The following is a 26,841-nucleotide window of genomic DNA, read 5'->3' as shown; positions in this document are numbered from 1 at the left end:
AGAGAAATGGTTGAGAGAGCCTTAAGAGCAAGGATGTCAATTGTAACTCATCTGGGACGTTGGGGTGTGCCGTAACCTTGCCTCGGACGCAAACCCTCTGCAAAGTCAGCTGCACAGGGGCACACACACAGGACACTTTGGGAAATGAGAGAGCTGTGGAAACGGATGCAGTGCAGGGGGAGACGGCACTCAGGAAAGGGGGCAAGAATTCAGAGGAAGCAGCCGTGGGTGACGTGGAAAAACCTAAGCCCTCCAAGAGTCTGCCAAAAAACTGGAGACAGCACTGGGTACCCAGCATTTATGGGGTAAGATGGGAGTCACTTTATCTTAAATCTTAAATAAAAGATGGCCCCCAACAAGTTAAAAATATGTAGACGTCCAAGAGACTGAGATAGGGGTAAAAACGAGTATTTAAAAATTAATATTAGAAATGTGAAAAGGAAATAAAATATTGATTAAAATGCTAAGATTAATCCTTTCTTGGGTTCTTGGGGAAATGCACAGCAATTTGCAAACATACCATGGGAGAATATGCTCACATTCATTCTTTCAAGGAAAGAAGACTGTTAGATATAAGGAAAAAATAAAAATTATACATCAAAACCAAAATTATCCTATACTTACCAACTGAACATCAGGATTAACATGTTTCTGTACAGCACTAAAGAATGCAGCTGGATCTTCTTGTGCTTTTATGCTACATGAAAAGATTCATTTTGAGAATACGTAATTCCCTTTTCAGAAGCACATAACATGCACAGTCAAAACTACTCCAAACAGAATTTTATAATCCCACTACAAGATACACCAGAAATATGTGATAATCATTTTTATTAGCCTAAAAATAGTTTGGTGGAAAATGCAATTTCCTCAATTATATGTAACCCCTACAATTAAGAATTCTGTTTTTCCAAAATGAGGTTGAAAGTGAGCTTTTGACATCACAAGTCTCAATACCAAGCATCTGAAGCTGGTTTGAGTTGAATTGGGATTAAGATTTCTCTAACACTGGGGTGCGTGGGTAGCTCAGTCAGTTAAGTGTCTGACTCTTGGTTTAGGCTCAGGTCATGATCGCAAGGTTCCTGAGTTCAAGCCCCGAGTTGGGCTACGCGCTGACAGTGCAGAACCTGCTTGGGATTCTCTCTCCCTCTCTCTCTGCCACCCCCTCTAAATAAATAAACTTAAAAAAAAAAATTCTCTAATACAAAATCCCCATGAGAACTTTAAAATAAAAGTCTCAAAAATCATCAGATTAATGAGACCAAGATATTCAGCTAATCAAAATGATTCAGATTGAAATATTTTTCTTTCAGTGACAGCTTGCTTGGAGCCTGGAATATTTAGCCTGCCTCAACCAATTAGTCAGCAAGTACTTAACTGTTCTGTGTTTACCTTAGGGGCCAGACGCTACAGAAATAATTCCCACACAGACGACTTCACAGCTTTGGTTTCTTTATGTAGAATCCGCTTCTGATACGTATAAACAATTGGAGTGTCCTAATGCCCAGTGGCCTTTTCAGACTTGCCCAGCAGGTGGCGGGACGGCTGTTTCCTGATCACTGATTCTAACTGAGCTACAGGAATGGCCTGCAGCTCTGTAAAAACAACTAAATGTTTCTGACTTTTCCAGTTCGATCTCTTGCATGCAGACTCTGCGACTACCCTACTGTCCATTCTTTCTAAACTCATCAGGCAAATGTTTCAGATGGGAGAAAGCATGCATATAAAAAATCTAACAGGTAAATGGATACTTCATGGGAAAGAAGAAGGATGGAATAAAATACGGGCTTTCAGATAAAACAGGCTAAGAACAGAACGTGGCAAGGGCTTGTTCGTGGAATTCAGGTAAGAAAGAAGACTGTGATGTCATCCCCGGGTCTGTGACTGTGGCTTCTTTCATTAATCTTTTCCTGCTTCATTAGCTCATGGGTTAAGAGAAATTAGAGCAGGTGAAACTCAAACCAGGCGATTTGTTAACAGATGTGATAAGACGAGAATTCTAAACTACAGTGTAAAGTGAGACTTGGTCGTAAAATGAGCATGGCTTTCAACAATGCTTGTACAGTTGATGTAATTAACTAGTAACCATGTGTTTAAAGAATAACTTCCCACCTTGCCAATTAGGACACTGCGCCTCCACTATAACAACAACAAAATGAAGTATGCATTCCTCCTTCTGAAGCATATCAAGCTCAATAAAATGAGGCAGGAGCAATTTAATTGCTTTTCTAAAGCAAAGAGTATCCAATTTTGAGTGTGATTGTGTATATGGGGATCCCTTACTAAACTGGAAGCAATTTATTTATCTTTGTCATCCCCAGCAACTGGCATAGTATCTAATAGCAGATACTCAATAAATGTTCAAAGGCTAACTGCCCTTGGTTTTATCAGAACACTATCTAAATAATCTTATACTACGGTTAACAGAATCAGGAAAGGTTGTTTTAGATCTATTTTTACATTAAATTTTAAAGCATAAAGTCTATCACATAAGTCAGGAAATGCAACTTTCATTTTTCAATACCCTGTTTGCCGTTAAGGTTTATAAATAACTGATATGAAAGAATTAGGGAGAAAAAGTTAACGGATTTATGCCCCAACCAGTACTGAAAAGATTTGGAGATAATGAGACTATTGCCTAAGAACTATGAAAACAGTTTTACAAAGACCAATATAAAATATATTTTAACTATAAAAACTTAATCACTGCAAAATCTATCTACTTAGAACTATTTTTTCTGGTAATTTGTATTAGGAAACATTACTGAGATAAAGCTTTTGTAGCTACATGAGCCATTATTTCTGATCTTCTAACCAAAGCCAATTAATATACCAAAAAAAGTTGGCATGATTTTCTGTGTATTCTCACATTTTGGGGTAGTCCACATTAAATCCCATGGAACTTCCAACTCTTCTCAAGCAGTGCAGAAAGTTCTCAGTCACATATTCAGCTCTGTTGCTACACAGAATCAACCATTTATTCAAAGACTGTGCACTTAAAATCTTGCAATTTCGCATATCCTTGGACCAATCAGCTGCAGACGCAGGTTGACACTGAGAAAAATAATAATCATGAGAGGGTTGAACTCATTTATTCGGAAAGCGATTGAATAAAGACAGCACGAAGATGGTTGTTCCAAGTTTGTCCTAGGAGACCTATTTAGTACCACTTGCTATTCACAGACTGCACATCTGGACAGATTACACAGACTTCCTGGAAGTGGAGGCATCTGATCATCCCCTCATACCCCCCACCGGGTCGGCCACTCCCCGGCTGCAGATCAGAAGGCAAGGCCCTTTACCTCACGGACTTCCGCTGTGTGCAAAGAAAGGTGTGTGGTTCAAGGATCTCTGGGCTCCCTTCCAGCTCTAGGATGGGTGCCCTTTAATGGGAATCCCTAAGCAAACGGGCTGTCTGATTCAGTCTCTTTAGGCATAATGCTACCTCAAATAGAAACGCTGACAAATGCTACTCCGGGTCACTACACTATAACTCACACATGCTACAGGGTAGCTAAGAGTGTATTTTATGCTAGAAGTAACTATGTCTAGGAGGAAAGATGAGGCCAGGGCACAGGCTCCTTTCTCACTCTTGGATGGTTCCCCAGGTGACTGGAAAACTCAGCTCCCGGCACTGAAGAGGGGAGACTTTGGACTGGTCACTAGCCTTCTGCTTATATCCGTAGACCGGAAATGAATGGAAATGTCTTTGGTATAGTGAGCTAGGAAGAGCCAGAATTTAAAAGGACCACCCTGAATCAAATCCCTTGCTATTCAGTATTGCCTTGTAACAACATGGCTATTTCCTGAGAGCTTGTTAGAAATGCAGAGCTCTTGGGAGACCTGGGTGGCTCAATCAGTTAAGCATCTGACTTAGGCTCAGGTCATGATCTCACAGTTCATGGGTTCAAGCCCCATGTCAGGCTCTGCGCTGACAGCTCAGAGCCTGGAGCCTGCTTCGGATTCTGTGTCTCCCCGTCTCTCTGCCCCTCCCATGCTCACGCTCTGTCTCTCTCTCTCTCTCTCTCAATAATAGATAAATGTTAAAAAAAAATTTTTTTTAAAGAATGGTATAATATAAAAAAAAAGGAAAGAAAGAAATGCAGAGTCCTGGGTCCCATTCTGGACCCACTGCACCAGAATCTGCACTCATTCATCAGCATATGAATGTTTAAGAAGCATTATAATCTCCTTATTTTACAGACTTCAAAGCTATGGCTGAGAGAGATTATGGAGCCAGCTGGTGTTAGTGACAGACTTAGATCAGTCTTCTTGATGTTGCAATCAGGGCACCTTCCACCAAGCAGTCTGAAATCCAACCACAGGCACCCTCATAATGCCTTGCCATTAGGTGGCATTAGGTGGCCAGGAAGAGACTCAGCCAGGTCCAGGAGGCGACCTTAAAGAATGAAGGGGAAAGGTTAGCTCTCCATCAGCAGTTTCATCTGGAGTCATCGTTCATTCTTTCCATTGCCACCAGTATGAGGAGAGCCACAGCACTCTCACCTACACCCCTACCTGCTATGGGCTGGCAGAGACCGAGGACAAATGTCCAAGGCTCACTCTGAGGCCTGGGAGCCTCTCTTCTACTCAGTTCCTAGAACCCAATTTCAGAAAAGCAGAAATGGTCTGGAAGCCCATGACACAGTCAACTCTAGCCCAGTCACCACCACCACCAGCGGGCAGGTCTCCTATTTTAATGCCTCTTCTCCTATGGAGACCTGTTTCCATGCTAAAAAAAAAAAAAAAAATGCAACAAAAAAGCTCCGAGAAATATGATTTTACTTACAGAGATGATGAGATGGATCATTAAATATTTAAATCCTGTTTCATGTGTGGAACTGAAACTGAGCTTCTTTTTACTGACTTCTAGCCAAAATCCTTCTTTTTTTAAGTTTTTAAAAAATTTTCTTAATGTTTGGGTTTTTTTGTTTTTTGTTTTTTGTGTCTTTTTTTTTTTTTGAGTGAGAAAGAGACAGAGCATGAGCAGGGGAGGGGCAGACAGAGAGGGAGGCACAGAATCTGAAGCAGGCTCCAGGCTCAGCAGAGAACCGGATGCAGGGCTTGAACCCACGAGCCACGGGATCATGACCTGAGCCGAAGTCAGACGTTTAACCCACTGAGCCACCCAGGTGCACCTGTAATTAGCTTTTAAAATGGGCAAAAACAGAGGGGAAAGTGCAAAGATAATTTACCATTTTTGCATAAAATGGGTTCATTTTTTCAACTGAGATGTGTTTCCTTGGGTTTCAGAGTGCCTCTCTCCCTAAATGCTACGGCTGGGGACGGACTCCCTGCGTTTCTTCACATTGATAGCAACCAAGCAGCATTTCACATGGGGACTGGGGGGCGAAGAAACCTGGCATCAAGAAACATAGTCTATTGGAATTAACCTTCGCCAGCTCCGAAAAAGTTTTCGGGTACTATAGATTTTTTTTTTTTCTTTTATGTAGTGACACAAAAGTACTGCAACAATTAATAATAGGTGGGAACATTTTAATTGCCACAGCTTGAAATACCATTTTCTAATGTGTTTTTAAGTGTGAAACCACACCACACTGACCTAAATCGTGTCCGGTGGGTGCTAAGCCTCAGAAGTACACTCAGATTGAAAACAGGGGACGTCAAGGTTTAGGACAAAGGGAAGGCATGGACATGTCCCTAGAGAAACTAAATGATTATTACAAGCCCACTAGTCACTCTGGCATATGATCAAACTTACACATACTCAAGCAAATACTTTTAAATGAAAATAAAATCACAGCACTTACTACGTGGTCTTGCATTAGTATTTTTTCCGAAGGCAAAACCCGCCCGGTCAGAGACACCTGGCATCCAAAATGCAGCCCCCAGGTCTCCAGCTCAAAACGAGCATCCTTGTTTCTGTTGATAGAGTTTTAAATCATTAAAGCGCTTATCTTCTAAGGAATTTTAATTATTAGAGATAGAATTATAACTTACTGAATTAGTCAAAGACTAATTTTTTTTTTTTATTTTTTAGGATTCCTGACTTTCATTTCTACTCACCATTGTTTTCCCCTGCTCAAAAGAATTATGGGACAACTTGAACCCATTTGGGACACGCAGGGATGGAGAAGGCTTGCAATGTGGCACACTGGCTGGGAAAACGGGCCTTTGAGCCAGACGGACCAGGGTTTAACTCCTAGTGCTGACACTTCCTAATATGTGACCTCGAGTAAGACTCAAATCTTCTAAAGTTATGGTTTCCTTATTGCCAAAATGTAGGCATAATAAAGTTAACTCCTTCAAACGGGTGATGTAATGATTAAACTGACAACACTTGGAAACTGCTACCACAGGACCGGGCACATGCTAATGTGCTCAATAAATGTGAGCTATTTTTCCTGATAATAAACTTGCTAACAAAGAGATATTATGGAGCTTCTGCCGGTGGAGATGTCTTCTGGGAATATGTGAATTAGTTGGCTTAGGAGTGGATGAATGATGACAAAGGAGGGAGCATATGGACTTAGGCTTCAGAAGACTCATTGGATAGACACGGCAGCAGGAAGATCATGGGGAGAATATTAGTATTAGCAATATTAACCGCTTTATATTTGTATAGTACTTCAAGGTTATAACTTAGTAAACCTTAACCACAGCTGATGTATAACCTCATCGGATTATGATACACGGTCATCTCTATTAAGCTGTAAATTCCTTCAGGAGAGGTACCGTACCGACTTCACCTCCTGGCCTCCACGGTAGCCGGCACATGATAAGCCGGGCACTCACCGAAGACACTGATGAGACCCATGCATTGCCTAGTAAAGCCTCCCCTCTCTCCTTAAAGGAGCTCAAACCCCTTTACAGTGACTCTGTGCAACAGTTCATTATTTCCATCTGTTAATGCTATGTGCGGTCCGGTCACATTGAATACTTGGAATTAATTATTTTCCGGCAGATGCTATCTGCCCAAGATGAGATGGGTAGGGTGATCTCCAGTCAGGAAACTGGGTTGAAGTCAATGGGATTCCTGAAAGGTGGCAGGGAGAGGTGGCAGGAAGAGTAATCCAGAGCCCAGAATAAGGGGAGAGAACCAGGAAACTTCTCAAGTAGGCATAAGCCTGGGGGGTACCCAGGATGAACGACATAAAGCATAGCCACAAAATGGAAAACTATGAAATCACGAGCATGATATTAGAGATTCACATTTATCCTATGGAAATGTTCAAGAAAAAGTTACAAAAACAATGCACAGGGGCGCCTGGGTGGCTCAGTTGGTTGAGCGTCCGGCTCCGGCTCAGGTCATGATCTCGCAGTCTGTGAGTTCGAGCCCCGCGTGGGGCTCTGTGCTGACAGCTCAGAGCCTGCAGCCTGCTTTGAATTCTGTGTCCCCCTCTCTCTCTGCCCCTCCCCCACTCTCTCTCTCTCTCTCTCTCTGTCTCAGAAATAAATAAACATTAAAAAAAATTTTTAAAAAACACAATGCACAGTGCTATGCCATTTTCCTAAAATGAACGTTATCACATGCATTTAAAAATATTTGAAATGATATACACCAATCAGGATTCGTTCACGCATTAAACAAACATTCACTGAGTACACACACACACGTTTTCGGTCTACATAAATTTCCAAATTTGTCCTCCAAGTTATGTATCTTTAAAGAAAAAAAAGGCCATTCTACAATGTTGTCCAGTAGAAATATAAAGCAACCCACATATGTACTTTTAAATTTTCTAAATAGCTGCATTACAAAAGTAAAAACTGTCAAATAAAATTATTTTTAAAATATACGCCGTTAACTCAGTAAGTTGAAAATGTGATCATTTCAAGATGTGGGCACTAGCCACATATGTCCTACCGTTACATGAGGCTATAGCAGGGGGCAGTGAAGTTCTACTAGGTCAGAAGGGAAAACAGGAGCAGCTGGGATCCCAAGAGACAGCCAACTGTCAGAAAGAGGACAGGAGTGCAGTCTGAGGGCCAGATGGGCTAACCCAAAGGGCACACAGCATTCCTAAGCTTAAAGAACACACAGTAGAAATCTTCTAATGGTCACTGTGCTGAGGCCACTATATTGAGACGGAACATTTTTGACCCTGAATACTGGGGGGCTGAGGTGGCTGTGGTTTTTTGTTTTTTTAATTACAACATTTTTCTTCATTCAATTTTTTACCCAAACCTGCATGTTTTACAAAGAAGAAAGCAAGAGTCATCTAGTTGAAGCCGGGTGGTAGTTCTGTCAGCACGGACCCCAACCACCTCCCCGCCACCCTCCCGCAGGCTGTAGTCCTGAGCATCTGGGGTGAACCTCTGGTTCCGGCAAACGCAATTCAAAAGTGCCTTGCTCTGAGTCAGTAGGAAAGAGACATGTTCATCAAGGAATGAAACGTTTCGTAGACCATCCAGTTCCATAAACTAGGCCTTAGGAAGGACATCCTCTGACCCCACAAAGCGGCCCAGTACCTCTGGATGTCGTCAGCAAGCCTGGCCAGGCGCTGCTGCCTTCCCAAAGGACTGAGGCGTGTTTCTTCAGCCACAGCCTTCATCAGCCGGAAGTCAGAGGTTGCCTGGCAGGTCAGCCCTATGAATGTAAATGAAAACAAAGTGGAAAAATGAACACGCAATGTAACCCAGCCCAGCTCAGGCAGACTGTAAGCTTTCCACTTAAATGGACTCAGACCTAGCATCTGGATGCAAAAGAAACGCAAGCCACACATGTCATTTTAAATCTTCTAGCAGCCATACTGGAAAAAAGCCAAAAAGAACAGATGAAGTTACTTGAATAGTATATGTTACTCAACTCAATATATCCAAAATGTTATCATTTCAACATGCAATCACTACATAAAAACTAAGGAGCTCTTTTCTCTTTTTCATACTAAGTCTTAGAAATCCAGTCTGTATTCTACACTCACAGCATGTCTCCAGCTGGCCCTTCAGTCACATTTCCAGGGCTCACTAAACACATGTGGCCAGTGGCCACCATATGGGACTGTGCAGATCTAGAATACCACGAAGAAGGATAATCCCTTCCTTCAAATATTATATCCTTATTAATTTTTCTAATTGTGAAATAAATATATACAGATCGTAACTGATTCCCAAAATGCAAAAGGCAGAAAGTCCTCCTTGCTTAGTCCTGCCCTATTAATCAAATGAACATGATCAAAAGTACTCGGGACAGTTACTCAGATTCTACTGTAGAGTGAGGATTACTTTCTAGAACTCATGCAAAAGGGAAACAAGGATCACTTTGGTACCATGCAAACAATGTACCTGAAGAAAATCAAAGTCATATTGCTTCCTATGCTAGGGAAGCTCAAAAATGTTAAAAACAAGCTTGGTTTTATATGATCCAGCAATTCCACTACTAGGTATTTACCCAAAGAAAATGAAAATGCTAATTTGAAAATATATATACATCCTACGTTTATTGAAGCATTCTTTGTAATAACCAAGATATGGAAGCAACCCAGTGTCCATCAATAGAAGAATGGATAAAGAAGATCTGGTGTGTGTGTATGTGTGTATACACAGACATACACACACATACACATACATACACAACGGAGTATTTTTCAGCCATAAAAAAGAATGAAACATTGCCATTTGCAACAACATAGATGGATCTAGAGGATAGAATGCTAAGTCAAATAAGTCAGACTGGGAAAGACAAATACCATATGACTTCACTCATACATAGAATTTAAGAAAGAAACAAAAAACAAACAAAGAAAAAAAAAGAAACAAACAAAAGGAAAGACACCTAAATATAAAGAACAAACTGGCGGTTGCAAGAGGGGAGGTGGGTGAGGGGATAAGTGAAAGAGATGAAGGGGAGGAAGGGTACACTTATCCAAATGAGCACCGGGTGATGTACAGAATTGTTGAATCGCTATATTGTACACCTGAAACTAATGTAACACTGTATGTTAATTACACTAGAATTAAAAAGATAAATACAAAATTTTTTTTAAATACTCAGGCACAGGTAACAGTTAATGCAAAGGCCCTGAGGTAACAGTATACATGGTGTTACCATTTGTAAACTATTCCTGTATTAGAAGAGTTTAACCTTGAGAGCTTATTTCTTATTAATTACTAGCACCTCTAGAGTCTCTCACAAATAAAGTTAACTCACACTGGTTTTTTGGCTACTCCCTTTTAGCTCTCTAACTGGATAACATCATAGTAAAGGTTTCTACTTCTAAGCTTAACTGACTCCCTAGAATCCCCTTTCTTATTCTGGGGTGAGAGGTACCATAAGAAAGAAATTAAGATCTGAAATCAGACAGGTAAAAGTTTAAATCCTAATCCTGCCTATTAAAAGGCATGGGACTTAAAGCAATCTGCAAGGTTTGGTTCCCTCACTTATACAATGGAAATAATTATAATTATACTTCAATCACACAGAAGTCAAATAGAACAGTGTGCGTCAAAATAATAATAACAGTAATAATAATAATAATAATTGGAGCAGCAAGAAACTTTGGTAGGTGAAGGACAGGCCTACGACCTTCAGGGTGCTGACGGCTTTCTAAGTGTACACTTACCCCAAACTCATTCAATGGTATTAGTTAAATATGCAGAGCTTTTGACATGTCAATCACGACCTCAATGAAGTGGTTCAAGATACATACATAAAAGACTGAATAATGCACGTAAAAAAAAGAGAAGCTTGGTTTTCAGAAAATATCTGGTGGCCTCTTTTATGTCAAAGTAACAAACAGAACGCATGAGATTAAAAAAGCTATATAACTCTTACTGTGCCAAGCAATTTCCAAAGGGCACTCTACCCTCCCACTTTCCTCTATAAAACACATCACTTAGCAGGCCCACCGTCCATGGGTTAAATGAATGCCCTGGCACTCCACTAGCTGCCCACTGCCTGGATCCTTGAGCCTTGATATGCTTTGAGCGTATGCCTTGAGCCTGGGATCAAGAGCCTGACTGATAGAGTATAAAGCATAAACGTTACCTGTTAGAAAGCAGAGCTCGGGTATCAGGTGGGCCACCCGAGGCTCAGTGTTGTCATTTCTCTTGGTTTTCAGCAGACTAACAAGCACTGGCTGGTTTAGGTCAGATAAAGTAATATCATATTGCTATAGAATGCAAGATTAATGAGGGAAAAATTAATATGGAAACACTGTAAAATAAGCATCGTTGCTTATAAGCCACAAGATAATCCTAAAGTGAATAGATAAATCTTTCCAATAAAGAAAAAAAATCCCTAGGAATCCCTATGATTACCCACTCATTTCTACTTCCCTCCTAGGACTCATCTTTTACTTCTCAGAGTCAGTGTTATGATTTTAATGATTATCTTTTACAACGCGATGCCCAGGCATTTTGTAGATTAAAACAGAAAAGAAGTTATTTCCTTGCCTCATCCAGAGTCAGAACAGCCTCTAGCTGGCTGTGTACACAGTTCAGTGGCCCCAGTGGAGGGGACTCAGTGCCAGCCTTTCCACTATTGATGACTGAGGCCTGCAACTCCATGTGTAACTAACTGGCTCTGAGCATCTATAGTCATTCTGAAAATATCCAAACACAAATTGGGGGTGTGGGTTATATTGAATGAACCTCAGATTTCCCAAAAAAGCATGACTGTCTCCTTAATTTCCAGGACAGCCTGATGTTATAGGGAAGCAGCTTTGAAGTCTGGCAAATGTGAACCTGATCCTTGGCTCTTCTGTTTAATTGGACTGTGACACTGGGGAAGTTACTTACCTTTCCTCATCTATGAAATGAGGTGAACAGTAGCTCAGAGGCATCTGACATAAACCACTGGCATGGTGTCTGGTTTCTAATGAGTCCTTGGCAACTGTTCACTCCTATCCCACCCCCTTTCCCTTCCTAACCTTGAGTTTCAACATTCTCACCTTGCCAAAAGTTCATTTACCTTCCAACAGCAGAGGTTCCAATTACCACTCATTTCCGGTGTAATTTGCTCAACACTAATGACAGAACAACTGGAATTATAATCTACAAAATGCCTGGGCACTATGTGATGCCGACATCAATAATCATAATTAAGGAGGCAAGAAGTGAGAGTTTCTCTATTCAGTAAGGACTCCTAGTCATTAAAATAAAACAATTCAGGAAATTGCAGTTTGAAGCGCTGATTGCAATGAATGCTATAGCTAAAAAGCTTGGCGAAGTCTTCGTAGAAGGAGAGTTTGGTACGTGACTTCGTAAGTAAACATCTCACGCTTACTACGTTCCAGGGACCACAGTGGACACAGAGATGGAAGAGGCACAATCCCTGATACAACTACACCCTCTACAAACAAGGTATGAGAAGTACAAGGATGACATACTAAGCACCTCTACTTTTCCTCACTTAATCTTAACAACAAACCTATGAGACAGATACTAGTTCATCCCCTCCACAGACGAGGAAATATCATGAGAAGTGAAACAACCCTCCCAAGGTCCCAGAACTGGGAATCAGCACAGCCAGGATTTATCCTGTAAGACTTGGGAACTTCTGCTTATTACACCATTCAGTACTGGGTCCCTGGGGAGAAAGGTGGTGGGAGGAAAACAATACGTGGATGGTAAATCAGGGAGGGCTTCACGAAGGAAGCAGAGCCCAAAAGAGCACCTTGAAGAGAATACGGGAGTATAAAGATTCGCCGGGGCATGTTCCAGGAAGAGGGTATTGCATTTACCTGGCACGTGGCCAAGAATTGTCTCCCCTAAACTGTGTCATAAGGTAATCTTTACTTTCTCCCTTGCCCAGTTTTCTTAGCATTTGAAAATATTTTTCATGATAAAATAAAATGGAGAAATATAAAAGTCAGAATCAAGATGTCCACTTTGAGAGTTGACTACATTGTAATTTAGTGTTCCTTTTCCTGGGACAGAGAGGAAGACATTCTAGAATTGGCACAATTTCCTTCTTTTTCTCCCTAATTACAACATACATGCAGTGAACCGCAACTCATTACAAAGAAAGTGAGTGGGATTTTACCATGATTCTCTTTTCAGAATGTCACAGGTCCTAAAAATACCTCTGTTCAAGGAAGAACAAATTTAATCATGCAGGAAAGAAACCCAAATGTTCAACAAACTTGGTGGTTAATAAACAAACACTTATGGAGCGCATCATGCACAAGATGCTCTGCTAGGCACTATTCATCACGGGTTAGCCAAATGCCATCCCTGTTCTACAAGGAAGACATTCTAGAAGCAACATGATGCGTGATACAAGTGCTCAGAGAAGAGAATCACTAGCTCTTCTGTGAATGTGACAGGAAGCAAGGTCAGAGAGGACTTTGCAAATGCGGTGACATGTGACTTGCAAGTTAAGGGTTTAGCTGGTGGTGAAGGGGAAAGGTGTGGTGTGGATTTATGTGTCTAGTGGACACGAGCAAAGGCTGAGAAACATTTAGTGACAGCGAGTGGATGGGGTGACAGCAGCATGGGGTGCCTGGTGGCAATGCGGTGACAGATGAGGCTGAAAGGTGAGATGGGACCAAAGTGTGTGATGCCAGAGATGAAGAAAGGGGAGGCTGGGAAAAGAGGGGCCAGGTCTCCAGAATTTATCCAGCGTTCACCATGCGCAGGTACTGGGCTAAAGGCTCTGTAGGCATGGCTACCGCATTCTATGCTTGCGCTACAGGCCCCATGAAGGCAGATCAATGATTCCCCTTCACAGATGACCCTCCAGGTTTAGTGATTTGCTCAAGGTCACACAGCCAGTGCCAGGAGTACCTTATTCTATAGCCTATGCTCTTAACCACCTTTCTGGGTAGCATTTCAGGAAGATGTGTTTGGTGGCAGTGAGGATAACAGGGCACAGCGAAGACAAAGCTGGGGCAAGGGCGCCATAAGGGGGTGACCCAAATCTTCCAGGTGGGGATCCGTGAGTCGTCTTGCATTCATGCAGCGGTTATAGGGCTGGGGAAGGGAGATGGGGTCCTGGGAGAATCCACAGGTAAAGAAGGCAGGACCGATGTTGGTGACAACTGAATGAGCAGGTGAGGGTAAAGAAGAGGACGGAAGCAAGAGGTTGAATTTCCAAGGAGAAACGGGAGTGTGAAAGACAACGAATTCAGAATGAATGATGTTAGTCTGAAATGCCTGCAGGACATTCATGAAAATATGGTCCGAAAATGGAAATGAGTATAATTCACGAATAAGGGCAAAAATACTGTATTTGAGAGGTCTGGAGATATGAAGAGGAGATCCTATATGAGGGAACCACGGTGAATAATCGCATTTAAGACCTGAAGGGAAAGGAAGGGGAAAGCATCAAAGGAGGCTGAAACTCAACAACAAAATCTGGGGGGGAGCCATCAGGGCTGTGCCCAGGAGTCAAAGAGGAGAGCCACTCAGTCGGGTGGGAGTGGTCACTGGTGTCACGTGCCACAAAAAGCCCCTTACGATAAGTTCAGTAGCTGCATTTGACTTTAAAGGGAGCTATTTCCATAGCAGCAGACTGGATGCCAGACTACGGAGGTTTCAGGGAGGAAGAACAGAAGAGGTGCTTGGAGCCAGTGAAGATGACCTTCCAAAGAAATCAGCTAAGGAAAAAAAAAATTATACATATATATTCTTGAAAGTATAGAAAGGAAGAGTTTTTGCTATGTGTTCATTTTCTGAAATATCTGTTGAGATTCTGGAGACTGAAATACGATTGTACATGAAAGAGAAGGAGCCTCTGTAAGGAACTCAGAGGGGAAGGTGGGGGTAGAGGTAACAGTGATGGTGATAATTGTGAATCACGCTCCTGGAGGCAGCGGGAGATTCCATCAACAAATGTCTGAGTATCTGCTACGTGCAAGGCAAGGCACCGTGTTCCCCTGGGTATCCAGAAATAAAGAGCCCAAAGTTCAGGAGGGAAGTCAGACCCTTCACATCCTGCCCATGATAATGTGATGGGGCTAAATGCAGGAAGGGGCCCCTGGGGAGAGTGCCATGGGGCTTGCCTGAGAGTTGACGGCTGAGCTGAGTATTGAAGGGTGTCGATGACTGACTGGCTGGCTGTGAAGGGGAGTCCAGGAAGAGGAAGTAACATGCATGAGGATGCAAGGGGGTGGGGGTGGGTAGGAGTAACTGACTAAAGGAACCACAAACATAAGCACAGCAGAACAAAGGAAACGAAAGTGGTAACAGATGAGGCTCCAGTGGCAGGAAGTGGCCAGATCATAAAGGGGCTTTGCCCAGGAGCTTAGGACTGGCTTCTAAGGTACTACAAAGTCATGGAAATACTTTAAGCAAGGAAATGACGTTATCAGATACGCTTTTAAGGGAAATTACTCAGACTACAGGAAGAAGGACAACAGGAGACAGGATCAGGTCTGAGGCAAGCCAGGGAAGGAAGGCTTGGAGGGGAAGAGACAAGTCGAAGAATTATGTCAGAAGCTGTCTCAGCCTGACAATTTGGGGGACTTGTTAGCTCTGGAAAGGAACAGAGAGACTTCTCTAAACTAAGAGGAAGAGAGACGAGAATAAAGTACAAAAGTCCAACCTGCTTATAGTAATCCACATAGGTGATCTCAGTGCCATCCTGCTTCTGAAAGGTGTGCGTGGGCTTCACCGACCAGTCAATGTCATCGATGCGGTAGGTTTTGTTATTGTATCTGGGAAATGCAAGAAATCTTCACAAATGTTTCCAAATCATACAAGCGGCTATTTCACTACAGCTTTAATTCAAAGTATTAGACTCCAGAATTTCAGAAATTACAATAGTAATACAAGAATAGTCTTTTTTTTTTTTTTTTTTTTTTTAAGGATTGGCTCTTATCTGAGAATTAACTCTTCAGGATACAGGAAGACCTCCATTCTCCAACAAAACTGGTAAGAAAGTCATTAGACCATAATCTTTGTCAATGAGAGACACTCTAACTTCAGATAAATTATTCCTGTATGTTCAAAGGGTGAAGCATTGCTCAAAGCTTTCCCATTTTCAAAGCTTTCCCATCAGCTTCTGGTATCACTCAGAGTTTTTGAGCTCCCAGATAGTTCTTCTGCTAAAAAGCACCTGAAGAAGGTTGATCAACCATGCCAGCTGGGTATCCCATGTGATCTCCCATCGAGGGCTGGCCCTCAGCCAAACTGCAAAGCAGGCCGGCTAAGATCATTCTAAAGTCTATTTCCCCCTGTAGCACTGTGTGGCCTGGAATATTCTTGCATGCTGCCCCAGCCTCAAGACAGGAACCTCCTTGTCAGCGCTGTCTCCTAGGCTCTTGGTTCTTTGCAAGGTTACTCTGGAATAGTGTGATAAGCTAATTCTTGGCAATCATGACAAGAGGATCAAGGGGTGGCCTTCTCTCCTTAGGTGGTATGGAAGACAACCAGGCCTATGGCCCTGCTATATAACCCAGAAAAAACAACTTGAAGTGTAAATTCCAAGCCAGATTAGAAAGAGGATTAACACGTCCTCTAGAAGAACTGTCTGTGGACTGAAGAAGGACATGGTAAGCTTTGTGGTTGGTACTCAGGAAGCAACCTAATCTATCCGTGTTTAACTCAGTTCAATGTGCATGCAGGGAAAATTATATGCAGATAAACCTCGGGATTTGAAAGATCTTGGTCTTAAAGCCCCTCTAATCTTACAGAGAAGAAGAGACATGGACCTGATGTTCTCTCCTGTGACGGAATAAAATGAAATAAAAGGGTTATGAGCAATGTGCTACGGGAACAGCACAGGGGAGGTAACTGAGTACTTCCAGCTGAGTGGACAGGTGATGGCTTCAGAAAAGCAGTGAGGTATGAGCAGGACTTTGTGGAAATAGAACTTTAAAAAGGCAGAATTAAGGGTGGAAAATCCAGGCAAGGGCACTGAAGCAGCAAAGTGCAGACTCTCGGGAGTGGGGAGAGGGGTGCAGCAAGAGATGCTGTAGGGCCGTGTGAGGAGTGGACGGTCCCTGAAGGCCACTCCAGGAAGTCTGAACTCTAGTCAACTGAGAATGGCCAGGTCTAAACAGGCCAGTAAACTGATCAGATCTGTGCTCAGGACAATGCCCTGTGGCTATTCCTGTTCCCAAACAGCATAAAGAATTCATTCCCTCGGGGCGCCTGGTTGGCTCAGTCAGTTAAGTGTCCGACTTCGGCTGAGGTCAAGATCTCACAGTTGGGTACAGTGTTCGGTTAATTATCCATAGTTCGTGGGTTCAAGCCAAGCCTCGTGATGGGCTCTTGTGCTGACAGCTCAGACCCCGGAGCCTGCTTTGGATTCTGTGTCTCCCTCTCTCTCTGCCCCTCCCCACTGCTCACACTTTGTCTCTCTCTCTCTCTCTCTCTCTCAAAAAATAAACATTAAAAAAATTAAAAAAAAAAAAAAAAAGAATTCATTCCCTCAGGAAGTTTTCTTAAATGCAGGCTCTTACCTTGTAAGGACAATGAGACCCAGCAGCCGTTTTTCACACGTCTGGGTAAAGCAGGACATAGTAGTTTCCTGGCGGAGATCAGTCATGAATTCCAGAACAGTCTCATTCCGGAGTATTTTATAACTCACATCAGCAGTAAATAGGAGCCTGCTCTCAAACTGTGACACAGAAATAGCAAACCCAGGCCAAAGGGACAACCTTCAAATAGATAGATAGATAGATAGATAGATAAATTTGAAATGTCCTATCATAAAACAATAAACATGTTTAGTGATGATTTGATTTTACATTCCAATTTTCCTAATTTTATAGAACACTCTTTCTTCAGTCTGATTTCTTCCAGTTGCTGACTAGAATCTTTAGTTATTTCTAGCTGGGGAGTGTCTTTAAGCATATATTTATGATAAATGCATCCCAGAGAACAGCATCCCCCCTCCTTGGCACTACCGACATTTGGGACTGGATCATTCTGTGTCAGGAGCCGTCCGGAGCCCCGCAGGATGTTTGGCAATATCCCCTGACCTCTACCCACCAGAAGGCAGGCATAGCCTCCACACCGTGACAACCGAAAATACTTCCGGACGTTGCCAAATGACCCCTGGGGGACAAACCTGCCCTTGGTTGGGAGCCACAGCTGTAGGATTACTACATTTATGGAGTTGTGCGTCCCAGCGCAAAAACTTCAAGGTTCAGAAAAGCACGCAGACTCAACGGTGAAGACAGTGTACAGATTTCACGAGAGCAAGAAATAATCTAAACGACATCACATGCAAACACACAAAGGGACACCACAGCAGAGGCTACAACTCCTTTCTACATTCATGGATATCATGGATTGAAGTCTTGGAAAAGAAAAATTTATGGAAAAGACATGAAAGAACAGGCAAATATGTTTTTTTTAATTGTTTCAGTTTCCTTTGCGGACTCGATTCACAGCCAGCCTTTAGGACAAGCATGTGCGCTGGGCACCCACTCCAGCCCAGCACAACACTGGACCTACAAGAATTTCTAATCCAGGTTGGGAGATAAGTGAGAGCACCAACAGGGTGCTTGCCATGGACTACTCTGTCACAGTGAACTAACATATGGAAACCCCGCCATGTTCTCCCTACCTGCCAGCAGGCTAAACACTGTGCCCCTCGTTTTCTTTTATGCACTCCTTCCTTTGTTTACCCATCTGTCTTTGGGTTACCCACTGCCTCTCTGTCTTTAGCTTGACCACATATTTGGGAGAGCTGACAACCCGTTGCAGACATAGCCGACCACCTTCCCGAAAGCAACCACTCCCCAGTTCAGAGTGAAAAGTCTTCCCCGTTTAGTCGACTGGTTCGTCTGACCTCTGCTGACCCAACATCAACCAAACTTCCTGTCAGCAAGAAAGCAGAGTATCAATATGTGGTATTACATAATATAGCTTATTCTGCTTTCATTACTACTTGTCATGCACAAAAAACTCAGTTTCTGAATTCCTTCCACGACTTATGATAATGATCTAGCACACTAATATAAGAAAACAGGCTGCTAGCTTCACACTGACATTCACCATTCTATAAAAAAAACCTTGAAAATTAAAAAAATCCATTACTTTTCATAATACACAGTCTCTCAGAGAAGGCATAATGGCATAACGTCGCATAATATTGCATCGTAAATTATGTTCTTCACGTTACCACAATTTCAGAGTAACAGAAAATATAAATAAACCTACTTGTGTTGGGGAATTTCCACTGGTTCAGAAGGCTTATAGAAGTTCCGTCCTATTTGGTACATGGCCAACTTTTTAAAGATCCTGCAAGTATATATATTTTTAAATATTTGGTAAACATCAGTTAATAGCAGTATAATTCTAAGTTTGTACCCATGCTGAACATCCCGATAAAAGTATGTAGAAAGTATAGAACTCTCATTCTTCTAGCGCTGGAAGGTTTGGATGCTAAATATAAGCACGCATGTGTATATGAGAACTATCACTTCCTCATATTTGAGAATGGTATCACTGAAATTGCTTTTGTCCTCCGCGCTTAACTGCAATGATAAATACGTGGTCACCAATAGGACTGTGGTTGTCACATACTGGTTAGCATGGATGGAGCGAGGCAAGCCATGTTTGAAGGCTCTTCTGATGTCTTCTCTGTTTGAGGTGGGGAAGCGGCTTCTCGTGAGGCTACTCAAGCTCCCCACATGGCATGGCTGCCTCTTCAGCAACTAACATCCTGGTCACCTGTGGAACTGGACACATCACTGATCTGAGGCTGCCCACCGCATGAGGGAAGTATACACATTTCAGGTCAGAAAACATGGGTTATAACTCCATGATTTTGGCTGCCATATGACACTGAGCCTCAGCCTGCATATCTGACCATACTGAACACATGACCTAAGGCTGCTCAGCAAGATGTCTGACTAGAATTAGGAAATAATACATCTGGGGGTGGGGTGGATTCCTTTACGTGCCCAACCCAACAACCAAACTCCTCCGTCCTCCTCCTGTCCAGAGGCCATTATTGAGCAAAGGGCTGGTGTCAAAGGTTTCTGGACATATCATCTTGCTGGTCCACACCAGCAGTGTGGAAAATTGTGGTTCACAAGCCTTTGTGTTGCCGTGTGTCATCTAGAAAGTGTACTCAAAATACGGATTTTTCAGGCCCCATTCTTAATGTTCTGTTTACTAGGTCCAGGGAGGGTCGAGGAAATCTGCATTTTATGGAGTTTCACCCCCCATCCCAGATAACACTGAAGCAAGTAACCCTTGCATCAATTTCAAGGACACTGAGTGGTGTAATCACACCCTTCCTTCTGCCGCAGGGGTTCATGGGGGGAAGGGCAGGGGGCTGAGGGTGGGGCGAGAGCAGAAAGCAGCTGGTAACAAGTAACAGAGAATATTTAAGCCTGGGGTGGAGGGTGAGAGAGGGTAAGGAAAAGGCAACCCTCCCCCACCCACAGCTGCTATCTCTGAGACATCACAACCCTTAAGCTCTTTGTCCCCACTCAAGGAGCACTGGATGACAAGATGGGAGCCAGTGAGAGGCTGTGAGGGACTGCGGGCATAGTACTGCACGCGTACGTGAAAGTCCATGGGGAAGTGCCCCGCGGACGACACCGCTGCTCACAGGTGGCCCGCGAGATGGCTGACAGCCGTCACACCCTGGCTCCGTGATGAAAGGTGTCTCTAGCCTCAATTAAATGAACACGTGGGGTGCCTCACTTTTTGAAGATGATATTGAAGACCTGGATGCACACGGAGGAACTTGCCGGCAGCTCCCTTGTCAGAGTGATAGTCATCTTCACAGTCCCGCCTCTGTGAGTTTCACTTGACAACTCCGTGACCTGGGAAAAGACGCACTTAATAGGCACTCCAGATTGTTCCCGGGTGTGAAAAATTAGATATGATACAGCCATCACAATTTAATATGCATTAACAAAACAAAACTGCAGGTGTTAGTAATGTAATAATCTAATCACATTACACTTGGAGGATTTTTCTATCTTGCCAATCCTAGAAAAGCAACACGTTTCTCTCCTCTTAATGGAAGATCTTAATGGAGAATCAAAATCAGGCTTAGGGTACAGAGACTTGATCCAAAGAGAAATCCAGAGCAAGGTTTCTTCATCTTATTTGGTGGGGGGAGCAGAGGCAACTTGGGGGGGCCGGTCACAAATCACTTCCAGAGTCTGATTAAAGTTGCAGGCATTGTCCCAAGAAAACTTTACATACCTGTATGCCACAATGATACACCTATTTTCAGGGTGTTCACAGACACCCAGAAGTCTATATGTGGACCGTCCTGCCCATTCTGGGTTTGTGGATTCCAAAAGACAGTCTCTCAACTGTTTTTCATAAAACAGAAGAACAGAGAAGAATAGAGGAAGAAACATAAGGAGAGGAGATTTGCAAGAGTGGAAGTAAATGTGAGGAGAAAGGGGAGTAATCAGTAGACATGAAAACAGATAGAGAATCTGATTTTATTACTTTTTGAAACATCTAGAGAAATTCGTATGCTTCTCATTATTTGGAACAATCTTCTAACAAAAGAATGAATGCATGAAAATTTCTATACCAGCTCCCCAAGAAATGTAAAACTTTTTAGACCAGATAGGACTTGGTACAGGGTTTTGGAATAAAAGAATGATCAAATCAGTCAATAAAAATCAATGACCAAGGATCTTTCAGAAGGGTAAGGAATCAGAAGAGGTCAGCTCATTAACAGGTATTTATGTATTTTATCCCTACTTCCTATAGTTAAAGTGTAATTTCAATCACTTTCAGGTCCAACCAGAAATATAGGGCAGGAATGGTTTACTGTATGGAAACAAAGAGAAACAGGTCCCTTCACAGGGCATGAAATGATTTCTTCCTCAAATAAAATTGAGAGAAATCAGAAGTGGGTGGATGCAGGAAGAGCTCATCAACATCCGAGAGAAGTCTAGCAGGCATGATGCTCTCAAACTGCCGTAGGGACTTCAGGACAAAGGCTTCAGACAACCAAGGATATTGGCTGAGGGGCTGGTGTGGGGGTGACAGCAGTGGTCCCCACTCAGACTTCCATCTGGGATCTGCATTCCTAACAGCCCTCCAAGCAAACTCATCAATGCTGCCTATACCCTCCCTACCAAATGCCAACTCCTTGGCTCCTGTGTCTGTTAACGTCCATCCCCACACATCCAGTGCCGGGGCTGCTGGTGCCAGAGTGGGCTTTCATTTGTCAATCCACCAGCTAATCGGCTTGCAAGTCTTAGCACTTCTACACTGACAATACCTTTATCTAGTTTAGCTGTTCCAGTTATTTACCACAGGGCTTAAGAGCACATGACTGGGAATTGAACAAACCTTGGTCCTCGGCCTCTTACAGCCTGTGATATACAGCAAGCTACTATAGTTCCTTAAGACCTTTTCCCATCTCTAAAATGGGAGGAAGTCTCACCGAAGTCACAGGTTGTGAAAATCACATGAGATAATTCACTGATCTTATCCTTATCCTTATCCATGCACTCAGGAAGGTTAAATAGATGGCAGCACTTTGTACTTTTCTTCAAGCCCCTCTGACACCCTGCCCAGAGTTTTCCAGGGGCACTTTATCAATCTTCCCCCTTTCTCCTGCCAACCATTCAATGGGATATGATGAGAGCAACTGCAATGTAACACAGCTCTCATGGAAACCCTCTCTCAAAGGCTTCAGTGGTCCATGGAGGGCAGTCCCTATCCCTCACCAGGACATTTAAGATTCTCCCTACGTTAGAGGCACAACTTCCATTCCTTCCTGGCTAAACCTGAATGATCAGAAGTTTCTAAAACATGCCCCTCCCCTTCTATCATTGTGCCTTTGCTCCTTCCTGTCCTTCTGTCTCGGAATTCCCTCTAACCGCCTTCATCCCCTGCATTGATCCAAATCCTAGGAGCCAGTATTGCTTCCCTTCAAGTATCCTGCTGGGAACGATCTTTCATCGACCTCTCTATAAAGACCTTGGACAAGATACTTAAACTTTCTGAGACTCCAGGAGTGATGAGAGGATTAAACGAGATCACACATATAAAGAGCCTGGCAGAGCATGCACTCAATAATGTCACCTTGTCCTGTATTCATTTATAAATAACCTTGTGCTGTATTTAGTTGGAAATGACCTTAGCGCTAAGTTGAAGTGTTTTGACAAGCACCTTGTTCTATCTGTCCCGGTTTCCTGGTTTCCTCTATGATGGCAGTCACACACCAGGCCCCTTCGAAGTGCGGAATGAATGCATAAGAATGGCAAATAGATGTGACTAGTGACAGCCATCCAGGTCATGGCCACAGATACACAAATGGGGTCTGCAAGACAGCGGAAGGCCAGGGAGCAGCAGAACAGGACTTCTAGAACTGCACTGTGTGGGAGTACAATGAATGATTAGTGGAAGGGGCTCCTTGAACAAAAATGAGCACCCTGCAAAGTGTGTAGAGGATGGATGGGAGTGCCGGACAAGCCTGAGACAAATGAAGACCAGAATACAAAGGTGAACATAGTAACATGTTTGTTGGGACACTATTTCTTTTTACTACTTCTAGTTCACTGTCACTGGGTAGCAGGTCATATGTCGATAAGGTACAAGACAACACTCTTTTGTCTAAATCCCGTATCACCTGTGTCTGGGAAATAAAATCGATAGGCCTGGCTTGTCTCACTAGGTGTTTACTCAGCTGCCTCTTCATTAGATTCCACCCCCAACAATAAGGTACAAACCACATGCTCATTTTGAATGGGAAACAAGTAATATTAACTTATTCCAAGCATCTGTAGAGTAAAATTTCTCCATTTTGGTTACAATTGAAGTAAGCTGGACTACTCGAGGTGGGTATATAATACTAACAAATCTAATTTACTGTTACTACAGATGTATGTACAAGAACAAGATGATTTTTAATTATAACAATACACCTGAAATATATATCGTTCAAGTATGAGAGGCGCCGCATATTAGCGTGCTATCAACATCTGGTCATAGAACAAAATATTAAATCAGTAAGGACTTAGGATGAATTCAAGTGTTTCTAAATTTACACATCTGGATTTTCCAAGCCACCAAATTTAAACCTATGGTACAACTTTCAAATTCCATATCCAGAGAAAATAATCACTCAAGTAGCTCCTATAAATGTTAGGCTCTTGTAAAAACATATAGGCCCCCAAAGTGCTCATTAATTGCATTTGTTCAGGTACCTGGGGGGCTCCATCAGTTACGCGACCGACTCTTGATTTTGGCACAAGTCACAATCCCAGAATTGTAGGATCAAGCCCTGTGTCAGGCTCCACACTTAGCATGGAGCCTGCTTAAGAGTCTCTCTCTCTCTCCCTCTTTACCTCTCCCCTACTGTGTGCATGCGCTCTCACTCTCTTAAAAATGAAAAGAATGCATTTCTTTTTTTTTTTTTCAACGTTTTTTATTTATTTTTGGGACAGAGAGAGACAGAGCATGAACGGGGGAGGGGCAGAGAGAGAGGGAGACACAGAATCGGAAACAGGCTCCAGGATCTGAGCCATCAGCCCAGAGCCTGACGTGGGGTTTGAACTCACGGACCGCGAGATCGTGACCTGGCTGAAGTCAGACGCTTAACCGACTGCGCCACCCAGGCGTCCCGAAAAGAATGCATTTCTTGAGGACATGCACAGAGATTTATGTGGAGTCCAGAAATTTAAATTTATGCCTTGGTATTATCCTGTCCAAAATGTTGAACTAAAAGACTAAGCTTTCTCAGGAATAGAAGCATAAAGTTTTAATCCAATGCTCCATTTTAATTTTTTATAAAAAAACTGGTTCTTTTTGGTTTGTATCTTGTCTACTTGGGGAAAAGTTTAAAAAGGATGCCTATTTCAAGGACACGTTGCCTTTAAAAAAAAAGTAGTAGTTCAAAAGTCAGTGTTTGTATTACAGCTCTTATTTTTTTTAAATGCCAGGTCGTCAGCTTCTTAATTAAGAAATCAATTACTGATGAGGTTTGTTTTCGTTGTAGTGATTTTAATACTGCCTCCGAACAAAGCATATGATAAAAACGTCAATAACAATATATTTTAGGAGTGAAAATGTTGAAGGTATAAAAACATGGATAAAGGAATATGAATCATGCAATTGCCATTTTCAATGATCACACCATTAAAACAAATCCTTAAAACTGGTACCAATAACTCATTTCATATGATAAAAGAAATGACAGTTTTTGAATCAGAAACAGATATAAAGTTATTTGGACTCACAGATACAAGTGTGTAGGAGCAAAAAAATGTAGAGTAGATTTAAAGCTCTGAAGCCATCCATAGGCTATACGGTGTTTCTTAAAGTCTTATCTATTTGGGGAAAAGTTTAAAAAGGATGCCTATTTCAAGGACACTTTGCCTTAAAAAAAAAAAAGTAGTAGTTAAAAAATCAGTGTTTGTATTACAGCTCTTATTTTTTTAAATGCCAGATCATCAGCTTCTTAATTAAGAAATCAATTACTGATGAGGTCTTAATTAGGAAATCTTTTTGCTCTCAGGCATGGGAACAGGAAAGAGGAAAGGAGAGAGTGAAACACTCATTCCAACTGTTAAGACAATCAGCTAACCTCTTAAATATACATGGATGAGGGGCGCCTGGGTGGCGCAGTCGGTTAAGCATCCGACTTCAGCCAGGTCACGATCTCGCGGTCCGTGAGTTCGAGCCCCGCGTCAGGCTCTGGGCTGATGGCTCAGAGCCTGGAGCCTGTTTCTGATTCTGTGTCTCCCTCTCTCTCTGCCCCTCCCCCGTTCATGCTCTGTCTCTCTCTGTCCCAAAAATAAAAAATAAACGTTAAAAAAAAAAATTAAAAAAAAAAATATACATGGATGAGTGTAAGTATACGCATGTGTGTGCAAGTATAAACATTAACCACACCGTACCTTTTCTTCCAGTTTCTGTGTCAGAAAAAGGATGACACCATCAAATGCTTTTGCTTTGTTAGAAAGTTCCCTATGATTATAAAGCAAAGCAATTCTCAGCCTTCTAGACTCTAAATCCGGAACATATGTCACATGATACTGGTATAGTTGCCAGTCCTGGGGCAAATCTAAATTGAAGAGGTTTGTGACCAGCTTCACAGGCACTCCACTGGAACCTGAAGAAGACAAATAAAAAACATTTTTTTAAACCAAAATAAAATCACACCATGCTAATAATGATCGCATCATTTAACAATTTTATTTGCTCCTGCATAGTTGTTGCTCGTGTCAGTGACACAAGACAAGCTCTAACAACCTATAGCCTGGTAACCTTATAGAGTCCTACAAACACACATTTAGGAATTTAAAAGGGATCATGTGTAAAGCAGACCTCATAAGTACATAAGAGAAGACACGGACATTCTTCTCCTTGGGAAAAGAGAAGCGTCAGAATTCAACTACCCCAGGACTCCTTCCAAAACTTGCCTTCCAGCTCTGCGTCTGAAATTCAAACTGGCTCAGGTAATATTTTCAGATGCTGCTCTGAAATTATGCTGCTCTTGGATTATAAAGAAATGTCCGGTTCTTCCGTGAACACAGCTCCCAGCCCCTCGGAAATCCAGATAATCAAAAGTTAACCCCCATGCTTGTGAAAATTCTGGAACAGTTCAATCAGTGGTTACACCACTCTACAAGTCCCAGGGAAGAGACTGAGGGGCAGGACAGGGGAGAGAAAAAGAAATCACACATCTTTTATGTGTAAAAACAGACAAGGCCTCTGGGTTTCTGTTTTCTGCACACAGGGAGGCCACGTGTGCTTCCAGAAACTACATCCCTTACAGAAGTTTTTATTCACTTCTTCAAAACCTAGAGGACAAATTCAGAGCTGGCTTCAATATAGCTGTTCTGTGCTCAAGATGGCATGAATTCCCTCTAGGACAGAATCTAGGAGGGCACAAATGCGGAGTTACTTCCAACTTCTCCTTATAGGGAATCATCCAGTGTTCATGTTACAAAAAAAAAAAAAAAAAAAAAAAAAATTATACCAAATGGGCACTATTTTGCTTTCTTTCATGGAGGAAGTGGAAACATGAGCCCCCAAGGTGGTAAG

General features: G+C 42.4%; 1 protein-coding gene across 1 annotated transcript in view; it reads right to left on the bottom strand.

Moving 5' to 3' along the window:
- The window catches only part of PIWIL4 (piwi like RNA-mediated gene silencing 4), a 45,726-nt gene that overhangs the window by 13,607 nt on the left and 5,278 nt on the right, over positions 1–26,841 (bottom strand). Inside the window, exons 4-13 of the mRNA XM_086678592.1 lie at positions 25,692–25,906; positions 20,515–20,636; positions 19,018–19,098; positions 17,310–17,507; positions 15,449–15,560; positions 10,949–11,072; positions 8,434–8,551; positions 5,772–5,883; positions 2,870–3,054; positions 625–697 (exon numbers count right to left, since the gene is read on the bottom strand). Of these exons, the coding sequence (XP_086534718.1) occupies positions 625–697; positions 2,870–3,054; positions 5,772–5,883; positions 8,434–8,551; positions 10,949–11,072; positions 15,449–15,560; positions 17,310–17,507; positions 19,018–19,098; positions 20,515–20,636; positions 25,692–25,906 (1,340 nt within the window). The remainder of the gene's footprint in view (positions 1–624; positions 698–2,869; positions 3,055–5,771; positions 5,884–8,433; positions 8,552–10,948; positions 11,073–15,448; positions 15,561–17,309; positions 17,508–19,017; positions 19,099–20,514; positions 20,637–25,691; positions 25,907–26,841) is intronic.

This window comes from Puma concolor, chromosome D1 (assembly GCF_028749965.1).
Source record: "Puma concolor isolate L17-30 chromosome D1, mPumCon1.1.hap2, whole genome shotgun sequence".
NCBI lineage: Eukaryota > Metazoa > Chordata > Mammalia > Carnivora > Felidae > Puma > Puma concolor.
This window is presented reverse-complemented; position numbering and strand designations above follow the sequence as displayed.